The following is a 14752-nucleotide window of genomic DNA, read 5'->3' on the forward strand; positions in this document are numbered from 1 at the left end:
AGCACCCATCATCCCCCTCAGGTAAGCAATCTAAATCTTCTGAGGAAGGTTTTGAGTGTCCATCACCAAGGAACACAAGGGGGTTTCATGAACACAAGGGCTGGTGAGATTTTAGAAGGGAATGTATTCCACTCTTGGTGCATAAAAGAAAAAACCCATTTTTCTTTTAATCAGGAGAGGTTATATATATATATATATAGAGAGAGAGAGAGAGAGCCTGAAATATTTTCATGTCATAATAAGATGTGAAGAAGCCCGATGTGAGTGTAGGGGCAGTTGGGAAGGAATGAGCTGATATTTGAGTATATTCCTCACCTGCTGTGTATTTTGACTTTTCCAGACCTCTGGAACATCGGGAAGGCTGAGCAGCGCCAGGGGCGAGAGCGCGGCGTAAGTCTACACTGACAATGGGGCTGGCCATTGCATAAAAAATATGTCAAATGAAGATTAGCACTGGGAGTTTTAGAAAGTTTAGCATTTCTTACAATGCAAACTGGCCATGGAGGAGAAGACATGCAAAGCAGGCCAGGCCAAGATAAATCACTTCATTCCCCCCCCCCAACCTTTTATTATTCAATTCAATTGGAAAAAACCAACAAAGCTTTTAGGAGGGAAAATGACAATACAAAACGTACGGTAACATGGCCGCATAAAGATGCCACCTTCAAACGAATCCCTTGTTGAAGCACCTTTGGATTTTAGGACAGCATCCAGTCTTGTGGCTTTTAAGAGCCTGTCAACATGGCACACCTGGCCTTGGGCATTTTTGCCCATTCTTCCTTGCAAAAGCGGTCCAAAATTGTCAGATTTGGGGGTGGGGGTGGAGTTCTGTGCAAAGCCCTCTTCCTGTCTCTCCCCCCCCCCCACTCCCCAGATTTCCACTTGGATTCAGCTCCCGGATCTGCCTGGGCCACGCCAAAACTTTGGTCATCTTCTAGTGAAGCCATTGGGGTGTTGATCTGGAGGCATGGTTTGGGACCTTGCGGCACTGGAAGGGGAAACTCCCCTTCATCGTCAGCATTTTAGCAGAAGTGAAGGCGAAAGAAATTCAGATGTAGGGACAGAAATTCAGACGAAGGAAAAAGAATTCAGACCTGAGTCGATAGAGAGCTTTGAACCAGCCAGGCAGCCTCATCTCCAGAAAAAGAACTCCCCCGAGCACTGCCCGCTGAACTTTTATTCACCTCCAATCTTACAAAAAACTACATCAGTCTCACACAAAATAGTATACACAGAAATAATTGGATTATTCAGGTGCCTATGACATCACACAAAAACAAGGTAGCATAAGATGCATGTGAAGTCTTTATCATAGCGTTTCTCAAACCTCCCACATGCCAGGCCCCCCTCCCAGCCAGGAGAGTGTGCTCTGCACTGAAACTACAGAGAGGCCCAACTAGGGAAGAACGGAAAGGCTGAAAGGTGAAAAACCAAATTCTTGGGAGACCAAATTCTGGCCGTTCCCACATGTCCCCTTTTTTTGTGTAATGACAGAAGTAGAATGTTTGAGATAAGCTTGCATAACATGTAAATCTTTGGCATTGAAGGTAGAGGTGTGAGATCGTTTAACAAAAAGCGAACGGCACAATGCCAGCAAAGAGGGAATACATTGAATACAGCAACACAAACTAATCAATATAACTATAGTTAAAATACCATAAACAAATAAATGTTTAAGCAAAGCTAAATCTGGTAGCCATAGAAAAAGCATTTTCCTAAGTCTATAAGTTGGAAAGCCCCAAGAATACATAGTATATAGGTGGTGGATATATTAAAATTGGTAAAAAGAGTATAATTTTGAATAATAGTAGCGGGAGCACAGACAGGAACAATGCAAAAGCTAATAACTTTGTGAGCAGAAGCAGACATTTTTAAGCAAAAATTTCTCTGACCAGAAATGTTGGCCAGTTGTAGCTACAAATTGAATTGTCCTCTATTTGCTAAATCTTCATGAATTCCTACAGATGAAAAAATTAAAAAACAAACCGAAAAAAAACAGCAACAGTCCAAGTGCTGAATTGGTGTTAAGTTGAGCGATAAATGCCGACAGGAATAGTTGTAAGGTCACAAAGGGCATCTGCGCTGAGTGTTTTTAACATTCCCCATGTTACTGGTGGCTGAGTTCCTGCTGGCCGCGAAGGTCTTTTACGCCTTCGTGGTGTTTCACCCACCGGGTTCAGGTTCAATGTCAGGGCTGGATTGAACTCTGGGAGCGGACTGCTTAGCCTCTGGTGCCAGCTCATGTTTGGCTCGGAATGGTTTCACACACCTGGCAGGCACCCACACCGGTCCTGTAGGAGTAAGAATAGATGCAAAACCCCTTCCCCAAGTAATCAATTCAGCTGGTCCCTTCCAGGTTGGCTCGGGCAGCTCCTTATATAGCACTCGTGGTCGTTCCAGGGAAAGCTCCTTCCTAAAATGTCTCTCTGCAGGAGTATAAGCTTGATTAGTGATAGTTAAATGATTCAAAGTAAATAGCAATACTGGAATCAAGGATTTAAGATCTGAGGGAGTAATTCCCCTTTCTTTTGAATGTTTAAACAACAAAGCTTTAAATGTACCATGTGCACGTTCCACTATAGCTTGGCCTGAGCTATTGTATGGAATGCCATGTCGGAGAGAAATATCCCAAGTTCTGCAAAATTGAAAAAAAACATTAGAAGTATACGCAGGAATATTGTCAGTCTTTAAGACAAGTGGTCGTCCCATGACAGCCATGGCAGCAAGAAGGTGCTGAATAACAGGAGAGGTAGTTTCGCTGCGAAGGGGGGTAACCCACACATCTGTTCCTCTTGGATTAATAGCATCAAAGGGAAAAGAGAGGGGGGAGGAAGAGCAAGGAGGACAGGCTGAGATAATATCACGAGCCTGAGAAAGTGGAATGTTAAAGGTAGCACCAAGAGATTTAGCATTCTGGTGAAAATAGGAATGGTTAGTCAAAGGGTAAGCCTCCTTAAGAAAATGGAAAACCACATCGGCTCTATGGTTGCCATCAGGAATAATATCACGCAGGAAAATTTGAAAAGTAAGGAATAGAGAAAGCAAGTTACGATCCAAAAGTGGAGACAGGTAAGCAAAGGCAATATGATTAAAAAGATTGTCCACAATAAGATTAAAAGGAATCAAATCATGTAATTTAAAGGCTAAAATCACTGCAGAAAGTTCAGCACGCTGGGCTGAGGTTTGAGAAGCTGTGAACTTAGTTTGCCATTTTCCATTAATTTGCCAAACAACCATCCAACAGGTATGAGATCCATCTGTAAATAAAGTAATAGCGTTAGGAAGAAAGGTAGAAACCTGTGCAGATTGAAAAACAAAAGGTAATTCCTGTAAGAAAATCAAACGTTGGTCCTTGGGGGGGTTAAACAATACAGCTCTCACATAATCTACAAAAGCAATCGGATAGGCAGTAGACATTTGCAGAAAGAAATCATGCTGATCCTTGGTGCAAGGCAAATGAAAGACTAAAGGATGAAAGCCAGAATATAACACCTCGATGGGAAATACATTTTTAACTGGTGTGTGTGTCAAATACAACCATTCTACAATGTAGATAGATTTAAGCGTTTCAGGAAAAAATAAGATAGCAGTTGGGTGTAACAATCCTAAAAGAGAAGCTCTGTTAACCATAACCTTGCGAAAGGCAGAATTGATTTGATGAAGGCAATGTTGCATCGCCGTGGAGACTGGAATCTGCATGTCAGGGGTTAAATGACCTTGCAAGGCAATAAAAAGTGGACGCAACAAAGCAGTAGTTAACCCTAAAAATGGTCTAGCCCAATTAAGATCTCCTAAAAAGTTTTGCAATTGTACCAGAGTAAAATGAGATGGAATGCACAGAGTTGAAACAAAAGGAGAAAAAGAAGATTGAAGCATCCGATCACCTAAATATAGAAAGGGAGGTTTTATTTGAACCTTCTCAGGGGCAATGACAAGTCCCGATTTAGTCAAGATTTCCTGTAAGGTTAGGAAACAGTTAACAGGTAAAGGCTTTCTAGCAAGCAAGAAATCATTCATAAAATGGTAAGCAAAGCATTTTTTGTCTTTGGCTGGATGAACTACAGCTGCAAGAGCTGTGGCCAAAAGTTCTGTCTTATGAGATTCAGTTTCAATGTTCTGACACAAATTAATCATTGGAGCAATGGTAGTCTCAGGTTTAGAATCAATTGCTTTCAGGGTAGTTTTGCAGTTCTGATTAGTATTTTCAAATGCCAATTGTTTCATCAGAACATCAGCAGCACCTTCATTTTGAACCTTTTCAGGGAGAAGCTCTCGGGTGAAATTGCTTTGCAACCCATTGTCTGTAACACTTCCTTTCAGCTCTTTGTGAACTGCACATGGGACAGACTCATGGACTTGCTGATTTTGAGCGTTTTGGACCACAGGGCAGACAGCCATTAATGGCAATGCCTCCTGGACGTCCTCTGAATTTTCAGAGACCAATGCAGACTGCACCATTTGCTGAATAGCAGTCTGTGTTTGAGGCTGTTGAAAGTCCAAATTTTGCTGACTCTCAGAGCTCCACTGCCGTGAAGAATTATGATAAGACAGTGGTGGCTGAGGGTCTGGGGGATACAGGATTGGTGCCTCAGGAATTATTAATTTTGGAGGATACAATATTGGTGCCTCAGGAGTTATTAATTTTGGAGGGTACAAGAGAGGATTGGACCACTCAGTAATAGCTTTATAGCAGAGTTGCCAAGTGTGTAGTACTGATACTGGAGTGGTTGCAGCCTGATGCAAATCTTTCCCAATTTCTTGCCAATCATAGGGATTAAGAGATCCATCTGCAGGATACCAAGGGCATAATTTACCAATAATCTTAACCAGCTCTTCTACATCCTCTTTATAAACTTTAACTGTTTGCTTAGTCCTTGTCAACAAATTGCAAAGGTCAGATACCTGTTTTTCATGTCCTGTTGAAAGAGAAGTCCCCATATTTACCCCGTTGACTCCTTAAACGGAATGAATTGTTGAACTGACTTCGTTGACTCCTTAAACGGAATGAATAACTTGGTCTTACCTCGTTGACCCCTTAAAACGGGATGAATTAGTTGAACGCGTTCGTTTAGCTCCTGCCGAGCGGAGGTAAGCCAGAAGTTACAGTTTGCCTCACAGCCGCACATGTATCACACCCCTCACAGGCATCACGTCGGGCATAGGCATCACGTCGGGGTCACCAGATGAAGGGGAAAGAAATTCAGATGTAGGGACAGGAATTCAGATGAAGGAAAAAGAATTCAGACCTGAGTCGATAGAGAGCTTTGAACCAGCCAGGCAGCCTCATCTCCAGAAAAAGAACTCCCCCGAGCACTGCCCGCTGAACTTTTATTCACCTCCAATCTTACAAAAAACTACATCAGTCTCACACAAAATAGTATACACAGAAATAATTGGATTATTCAGGTGCCTATGACATCACACAAAAACAAGGTAGCATAAGATGTATGTGAAGTCTTTATCATAGCGTTTCCCAAACCTCCCACATGCCAGGCCCCCCTCCCAGCCAGGAGAGTGTGCTCTGCACTGAAACTACAGAGAGGCCCAACTAGGGAAGAACGGAAAGGCTGAAAGGTGAAAAACCAAATTCTTGGGAGACCAAATTCTGACCGTTCCCACACAGAAGCCTGAAGGTTTTGTGCCAAAATTGAACCCAATACTTGGAAATTGACTGCTACTTTGTGCCGAAATTGACCGCTACTTGGAAATTGACCACTACTTGGAACTGCTCGTAATTCCCTCCACCTTGACTAGAATCCCAGTTCCAGTTGAGGAAAAGCAGCCCCAAAGCCTGAGTCTGCCACCACCGTGCTTGCGCTTGGGAGTGTGGCGAGTTTGGTGCTTTGCAAGATGTGGAGGCCAAGGCTTTTGCTGTAAGAGGCAACTGAATAAAGGTCAGAAAACCCCCACTGAACAGCTTGAACTTTTCAGGGGCTTGAGCAGAGGCCCCTTAGTTGATTTTTAACATCCCTTTCAATGTGATCGACCAATTCTGAAGACAGCCAGATCCCTCTTTGTAAGAGGCTGTGAACACTTATACAGCCAAATCATTCCATTTTTTAAAAAAAAAATCATTTTCCCCCTTCAAAGATTTCAATTTCCTTTTCCACTTGACTCGTACATCTTATACGTTATATTAAAGGAGGAAAGCATTCTGAGGTGATTTAACTTGGTCTGATTATTTTTACATTTCCAAAGCCTGGCGTTTTAATAGGGGTTCTTTGCTAAACGCTGAAGTGAAAAAAACCATTACTTAAGTAACCCAACTCTTATAAGCGTAGCGAGGCTAAGCTTAATATTTAAGTAGCTCAGCAAATCCCTTAAGGCTCTCCCGGAGGTGTTAGATAAAGTCCATGAAATTGTACAGATTTCTCACTTTTACCGAGCATTATTTCTAAAAGTCCCAATTAATGGCTAAAGCCTTGTCTCCTGCAAGGAGGGGTTTCTGATTGTTGTACAGTGTTGTAATGCAACACTGAATTTACGCACACGCAAACGTAAAGGTATTTTTTTAATCTTTTCCAATTGAACAAAAAGTTTGATGGTTCAAGTTAAAAAAACAGCAACAACTAAGGGGCTAATTTCTCTCTGCTCTGCATATTTACAGCAAGGCCAGGTTTTCAGCAGATGAGGAGCTCCTGGCAGAACACACCCAGCTTGTGCAGCAAAATCAAGAACTCTGCAGAGAGCTGGAGGAGAAACGCAGCAGGCGAAATCCTTGGTTTTATCTCTGCTGTTCATTGGCCTCAGTTCTGGGCATCCCCCTTTGTTCTCACCAGTTCGGCCTTCTCCGCCCTTCTGTCCCCGCTAGAAGCTTTGGGAATTTGGTTTGTGCCTGTTCTGGTGTGTAAGAGAAAAAAGGGGGGAAAACGTGTTTAAGTTCTGAAGATTCCTTTGCGGCACTAATGGATTGTGCAATGCTAAATACTGAAAGTAAACATTCACTAATTAACCTGTACTGAAATAATCACACTCCAGCGTTGTTAACCTTAAGACTGAAGAAGGGAAACAAATCCCTTGAGAACGCAGGGGAGAGATAGATAAGATCTACGGATGTGTCCATTTTACTGTGCATTTCTCAAGTAGCCAGGGAATGAAACGTGTCATTCCTGCACTGGTTCCTGGGAGAAGAGCTGGCTAGCTGTGGCAACAGGAATGGCAAAACTAAATTAATTAAAAAGTAAGGCCGGGTAAAACAAACCCAAGGGCCAAGCATTTTTAGTTACTTTTATTTTTAAACCAGTTTGATGATTTGGGTAAAAACCTTAGGGGGCTAATTTCACTCTTGTCTTCACATTTTACAGAATTAAACACCTAGAAGAAAGTCTCCTGAAGCTGCAGGAGGAGAACGAAGACCTCCGCTGCAGAGATCTGCAACGAGCTGGGGAGAACCAGGAGCTCCTCAGAGAAAACCTGGAGTTAAAGGGACAACTGGAGAGGTGGGAAATATTTAGAAGGCTAATCTTGACTCCTTCTTACCAATTCAGATTCGTTTACTAGAGCCCTGAGGCCAGATTAAAAACGACGCCCAGAATAAAAGAAATCTGACTTTTTTTTCATCTATCGATATCTATCTATACCTATCTAGCATTCCGTCTGCACGTTTGGTACACGGGTGGGGGTGGGTGTACGCATACGTAGATGTTTACAAGAGAAAAGCAAAAGCAGTGCAAAAAAAAATTAAGAAATTGATTACGCTGGGTGATCGAAGTAAAAAAAAAATCAGGCGGCTAATTTCTCTCTGGCCTTAAAACTTGCAGGAAGGCAGCCGTCATCGCCACGATGCTAACGGAGCACGAACAGCTCAGGTGCAAAATTGAGAAGGTCAGGAACAAGAACCTGGACTTGATAGATGGCAGAGCGGCCCTCCTCGCCGAGTTCAGGCAACAACTGAGCAGGTGAGAAGCTTGGGCATTTGTCTACTTTCAGAGGGAGAGTTTCCTGACCTCAAAGCTGTGGCCGCTGCGGCTAACCGAAGAGTGTCTTGCTTCTTGGTTGGGATTCATCTCTAACTTTCTGGTTCTTCTAGAGAGAGAGAAATGAGGCTGGACTTGTGTAAGTCCATGAAGGCCGGAGACCAGCCTGCGTCAGAGTCAGCGGGGAAGAAAAACGCTGGCAGAGACGAGACCCGCCAACCCAGGAAGCCGTCGTTCCTCCAGTACCAGCTGAAGGGGGAATGGCTGGAAGCGTCGTTGGAGCGGGTCAAGGCTAAGTCCTCCGGAGAAGCCAGCCAAAACGTCCTCGGATGGCTCCGGGGATCTCTGGAAGGCCGGGACGGAGATCCTTTGGAGGCATCCAGACACTCCCTGGCCGAATGGCTGCTGGCATCCCTCATCAACATCCACAGGGGATGCCCAGAAGCCACCAGGGAGGACGTGAGAGCTTGGCTGGAGGTCTCCATCACCCACCTGCGGGCAGAAGGGCCGGAAGCATCGGCCCTGACGGTGGAGGACTGGCTGCAGGCTTCCATAGCAGGCCTTGCCAAGGTCGAGCCAGCCGAGGCTGAGAATCCAGGCGGCCCCAGGAAGGGATGGCTTGAAAGGGCAATAGGGACCCTGAAGGAAGGCTGCGGCGAAAGTTTGGTGCCACTTTAAGTTAATGCCATTTAACTCTGGTGTTGCCTGTCTTCGGATGACAAGGAGGCCATCAGGCAACCCTTGAACTCTGCCCAATGTTAAGAGGAGGCCCTGTTCAGAATCCCATATATTAATCCTAATTGCAACTGATTTTAAAATTGCTTGTGCCTGAAGTGAAATTTCACTTCCCATCTTTTCTAGCAATATTACGTTTTACATAAGAGCTCATTAAGAAGCAGGAAAGTTACAACTTGTGGACTATAAATAGGGAGAAAGTTATAGAGTGGATGGAAGTTTTTATTTTTTTTTCCTTGTCATTTCTATGTTGTTTTTCCATGTTCACGTAATACACTAAAATTCTTTATATTTTGACATTTCTTAGTTTATTAAAAGAAAAATGGACTGTAAGGTCTGCAGCTGAGTTCTATCCCTCCATCCTTCCATCCCTCTATCTTTCGAATCATTAAATTTATTGCCCACCCATCGTATCACAGTGTAACTCTACAAAGATGGCGGTGGTGATGCCCAGAAGTGTGGTGGATGGTGTGGCCTGATTTCTAACATGATTTCTGGAGATCTGGTGGTCCTTCCTCTGGTTGTGTGGATGTACTTGGGAGGGGGGGGACCCCTTTGACCTTCCCGTCTGAGGCTGAGACTTTCTATACCAAAAAACCTCCAAGGACTCCTTTCTTCCTGGTTTATTTGGATCGATTTTGGGGGGATTATGTGTCTTCACTGGAGGGGGGGACATTAATACAGACTTCTTGGCCTGGAAGGGAGAACTGGGGGGGTGCTGAGTGAGGGGGGGAACTGAAGGGACTGGCAGGTCCATCCGGGCAGTGAGGAACAGAGGGCGGCCCATATCCCAGGTCCACGACTGGAAAGTTCTCCCACTGAACGTCCCTCAGATTCTGCTCTCAGGGCCTGGAGACCTGATCCTGGGGGGCTCTGGGTTCAAGCTCTTGCTTTTCCATGCCAGCTTGAGGTGCAGTTAGACTCTCTCTCTCCTCCAGGATGCTCACAGCCAAGTCTCCCCGAAGCCGGGTTATGCCCAGAGAGGAGGAGGAGGAAGCCCCTCCTCGGTCGGAAATGGGCCCTCCCCAATTCCTGAGTTTGTCCCAGAGGAGAGGAGGAGGGGAGGCTGTTGTCATCCCTGGTTTGTTACAGGCTCTTAGCAGGCTCCACATGGACCTCTGCGAGGACCTGGTCAAGTAGGTTGTGTGAAGGTGGTCCTTGCGAGAAGAAAAGTCTCCCCGATGCAGGTAGGCCTCGACTTATGACCACAATTCAGCCCAATTTTCTTTATCGCATGATTTATTTGTCACATGATTTGTCACATGATCGCCTTTTGAGAACTTCTGACAAATAAAGATTCACTTAACAACCGTGTCACTAACTGAACAACTGCAGTGATTCACTTAACAAATATGGTAAGGAATAACTAGTTAGTAGTTACTTTATTAATATTTTGACCATGGTGAGTTAAAGTGCGATAGAATTTAATGTTTTATTGTTGTTAGCATATTTTAGATTATGTTTGTTTGTATTTTTATACCCTGTATTCAGCTCTGGGAAGTCGGGGAGGGGGAGGAGGGGGGTTTTTTGTATTCAAAAATGTATTGTAAAACTTTTCAATTAAAAAAAAACCAAATATGGTAAGGAAGTTCATAAGATGGGTAAAAACTCACTTAACAAACGTCTCACTTAGCAACATAAATGTTGGGCTCAAATGTGGTCGTAAGCCCAGGACTACCCGTATCGTTTATCCTTTTTCCCCCTGGGTGTTTTATTGCTTATCTTTTGAGGTCACCTCAAGGACCTTTTTCAAGGTTGGGGACACACAAATTTCTTTCCAAACCCACCAAGAAAGTGTTTTTGGGGGGACCTGGTGGCCCTTCCTCTGGATGTGGGGATGGGCTTAGTGTGCTCTGTGGCCCCTTTGACCTTCCCGTCTCCGAAGCTTTGGAGGTCCAGTCGGGGGTCCTGAGTTCCAGGTCTATCTGGGTCAGTCATTGGGGGGGTTTCATTTCTAATCTGGAGGGGGCCCCATTGACAGGCCCCCCTTGGCCCAGGAGGGGGAATTGGGGATTGGAGAAAGGGGGGAGCTGAGAGACAGTTGGGACCATCCGGATGGAGACGGGAACCATTTTTGCTAAACTTGATTTAGCACAGGCCCATCAGCAATTGCCGGTTGATGAGGCCACAGCCGCGGCTCAAACGATTGTGACTCACAGAGGGGTGTTCAAAGTTAAACACTTACAGTTGGGAGGTATTTCCCAAGGGATTATGGAACGTACACCTAAGGGTATCCAGGGCGTCTGCCCTTATTTTGATGATGTTCTCATTGCAGGGGAAGCCCCAGAAGTGGTTGGCCGGAAGGGTCAGGGCTGTTGTGCAGAGGCTTCGTGAAGCAGGCCTCAAATTAAAAAAGAACAAGTGTAGTATTGGGGTTTCATCAACAGAATTCTTGGGGTTCCGAATTGATGCTAATGGCATTCACCCCGCTGATTCTAAAGTGAAGGCCATTAACATGGCTCCTAGGCCCAAATCAAAAGGAGAGCTTCAAGCATTTTGGGGTCTGCTAAATTTTTATCACACATTCCTACCTCATAAGGCAGCAATAGCAGAGCCCCTCCCCAGACTGCTGGACAAAAAAAAGCTCCTTGGAAATGGACTAACTTACACAAAAAACGTTTCCAGGATTTGAAAGCACTTATGTCGGAAAAGTCCACTGTAACTCATTACACAGAGTCTAAACCTGTATGTCTTGCATCTGACACATCTCCCTATGGGGTGGGGGCAGTCTTAAGCCACTTAGAAAAAAATGGGAAACAGGTTCCTATAGCATTTTAGTCAAGGACCTTGTCCTCTGCTGAGTGCAACTATGCTCAGATTGACAAAGAGGCCCTGGCCATAGTTGCTGGAATTAAAAAAAAATCATGATTATTTATATGGCAGACAAACAACCCCCCCACATACTCTCTCCAAGAATGTTGAGATGGTCTATTTTTCTGTCTGCATACAATTTTAAATTAATTCATAAACCAGGAAAAGAAATGGGCCATGCTGATGGCCTCAGCAGACTACCACTGCCACTAATGGATCCAGATCCAGCTAGAATATTGTCCATACAGGACATACCTGAGTTTCCCCTCCATGCAGGGGACATTGCTGCTGAAACTGCCACAGATAAAATACTTTGTAGACTGTTGTCATGGGTATACATAAGCTGGTTGGAAAAAAGTCCAGGCTCTGAATTTCAAAGTTATTTTGTCAGGAGGCATGAGTTGTCTGCATATAAAGGGTGCATTTATGGGGGAATAGAGTCATAATTCCCACTTCCCTAGGAGACAGGGTCTTACACTCATTACATGAAGGCCATCCAGGCATTGTCAGAATGAAAGCCTTAGCTAGAAGCTATCTTTGGTGGCCTGGCCTGGATAAAGCCATCGAGGGTCAAGTCCATGGTTGTTATACATGCCAGCAATCTAGGCCTGAAATGCCACAGGCCCCAGTTCACAGATGGGAGGAAACGCACACTCCCTGGTCTAGAATTCACATAGACTATGCTGGGCCTTTTCAGGGGCAGCTTTTCCTGATAGTAGTGGATAGCCACTCAAAATGGCTGGAAGTAATTACAGTTCCTAACATGACTACTGCTAGGACCATCCAGGTACTGAGAAAACTCTTTGCAACACATGGGTTGCCTGATGTCTTAGTTTCTGACAATGGGGCCCAATTCACTGCTGCTGAATTTCAGGCTTTCCTTAGAGCTAATCTCATCAGACATGCAACGTCTGCACCCTTTCATCCATCTTTTAATGGACAAGCTGAATGCATGGTGAGGACAACAAAGGAGGCACTCAAGCGCATTGTCACAGGGGACTGGCATCACAGATTGGCAGATTTTTTATTCTGCCAGCATTGTACGCCCTGCATGGCCCCAGGTAAAAGTCCTGCAGAACTACGTTGGGGGAGGTGTTTGATTACTAAACTGGACAGGTTGCATCCAGACAGAGTGGCAGCATAAGCCTCTCGACCAAAGTTTTCCAGAACGGCCACTAAGTGAGGACTGCATCATAAGTCCCTCCCAAGGTGCTCAAACATGTGGCCAAACCAGCCCTCACTTGGACCACCAGGGCTTTTCCTTCTCAGTGGAGATGGAATCAGAGGAAGAACGGGGTAGCACGGGAGTGCAACATGGACCCCCTGACGAAGCGAGTCAACTGAACTTCAGCAACTGCTGTGCCTACTCTGCCGAACAGACTGACTCTGGGGTGGGTCAACCTGGTGAGGCCAGCCAGAGCGTTTCTAATCCCCTTGACTCTGGGGCACAAAGGGACACAAATCTACCCAGCCCACTGGGTATTCTGGTAAGACCACAAAGTGATGGGAACTCCAAGGCGTTCCTCTAGACCACACAAGCCTCCTGCGTAGCTCACAGATTACACTGCAAAATAAAGTGATGCATATTTGATGTATATTGTTGTAAAACTTGTTGCCACTAACTACAGAAACTAGTGCTTTGTGAAAACTGCCCATTACTGTAATGGAAGCCTGTTCATTAGACTTTGTTTAATCTCATTGTAATCCACAGTGAATTTATTATTTTTATTATTATCACTACAATTGTATGTGAGTTGATTAATAAGTCTTGACAACTGTCAAGACTAATCGCAGTTGTCATAGTTTGATCTAAGACGGGAGGGGTGTTATGTACTGGACTTGTGGTGTTACACCACGTGGGTTGCTGGAGCACCTAACGGCTCTCCAGCAACCCGAACTAACTGTCTCCTGTCCTGCAATTGGCAAGAGTGTCCAGGTGGCAAGAGTGGGTTCTAACCTATTGGCTGCCGCCTAGTGGCTAGACTATATATTGCGGCGGGTTGCAGCCTATGTTTCAGTACAGTTCCAGCAAGAATAAAGTATGAGTTATCCTGTATTCAGCATCAGGTCTTCCTTCCTGCACCAAAGAGCCCACTACTTAACAACTGGGTTGATGATTTTCACAATGGGGAAAGGCCCCAAGAATTTGGGTCCCAATTTGTTGCTGGGTAATTTGAGATGTAAATATTTAGTTGACAGATAAACCTTTTCCCCCACTTGGAATGTTCTTTGGGAAGCCCTCTTTTTATCAGCCTGTTTTTTATAAGTCTCAGAAGTCTTTTTTAACACCGTTTTCATGTTTCTCCAAACCTCTTCCCACCCCCTCACCCATTGATCAAGTGTCTGAGAAGCGGAGGGCACCTGAGGATAGTCAGGCATCAGGCTGAACTCTTTTCCTGTGGCTACTCTGAAAGGCAGGTATCCAGTGTTGCTCTGAACAGAATTATCGTAGGCCACCTCGGCGAAGGGTCAGTCCAGTTTGTCTGTTGGTAGGAAACAGCATCTTAGGTATTGCTCCACCATTTCGTTAGCGGATTCTTCAGCCCCATTGGTAGCTGGATGAAAAGCAGAGGATAAGCCTTGAGATGATCCAATTAATTTAAGGAAATTCTTCCAAAATTTCGCTGTGAACTGCACCTCTATCTGAAATTATTCGCTTAGGGGCGCCATGCAATTGGTAGATATGTTTCAGGAACAATTTAGTCAGCCGTTGTGCAGATGGGAGTTCTTTACAGGTGATAAAGTCAGCCTGCTTCGAAAACAGATCTATCGCAGTCCAGATGACAGTATTTCCTCTATTGTTGGGTAGGTCTACAATAAAGTCCATAGCTACTTCTTCCCATGGTTGAGAAGGGTCGGCTACCGACTGCAGTAGCCCTGGAGTTTTCCTGGTATTCTTTTCATGGTGGCACATACAGTACAACTCTTGACATAGTTTTCCACATCTTGTGGCCAGCAAAGTTGACGGTGGATGAGGTGTAGAGTTTTTAAATATCCAAAGCGTCCAGCCTGTTTTACATCATGGCTGTGTTTGAGAGCATTGAGTTGGAGGGTTTCAGGTAGATACATTTCCCCCCCCCCATGTATGTCAAACAATCCCTGCATGTTAGGGAGGTCTGAATATCTTTGAACCATTGATCAGTAAGGAGCTCTCGTTTTATCTTCGTCACTCCTGGGTCATCAGGTTTAGGGGTCCTGCGAGGTGTGAGTTGTGCTGCAGGTTGTGAACTGGGGATAATTGCCTCGTAGACCTCTTCGCGTTCACTTTTGTACTGAGGCAGTCGGGATAG

At 44.8% G+C, this 14752-nt stretch overlaps 1 protein-coding gene and 1 long non-coding RNA gene across 2 annotated transcripts; one reads left to right on the top strand and one right to left on the bottom strand.

The window, feature by feature from the left end:
• Positions 1-1107: 1107 nt before the first annotated feature.
• LOC310647960 lies at positions 1108-5416 on the bottom strand. Its single transcript, XR_014493992.1, has 2 exons — positions 5024-5416; positions 1108-2426 (listed from the first exon to the last, which is right to left on the bottom strand). It is a non-coding gene; the product is annotated as an uncharacterized lncRNA (long non-coding RNA).
• Positions 5417-6362: 946 nt separating this feature from the next.
• LOC310647954 (uncharacterized protein) lies at positions 6363-9013 on the top strand. Its single transcript, XM_083375580.1, has 3 exons — positions 6363-7439; positions 7761-7898; positions 8030-9013. The coding sequence occupies exons 2-3, from the start codon at positions 7783-7785 to the stop codon at positions 8592-8594; spliced, it is 681 nt and encodes a 226-aa protein (XP_083231706.1). The 5' UTR covers positions 6363-7439; positions 7761-7782; the 3' UTR covers positions 8595-9013.
• The last annotated feature ends 5739 nt before the right edge of the window (positions 9014-14752 follow it).

This window comes from Vipera ursinii (genome assembly GCF_947247035.1).
Source record: "Vipera ursinii genome assembly, chromosome: 17".
In the NCBI taxonomy this organism is placed as follows: domain Eukaryota; kingdom Metazoa; phylum Chordata; class Lepidosauria; order Squamata; family Viperidae; genus Vipera; species Vipera ursinii.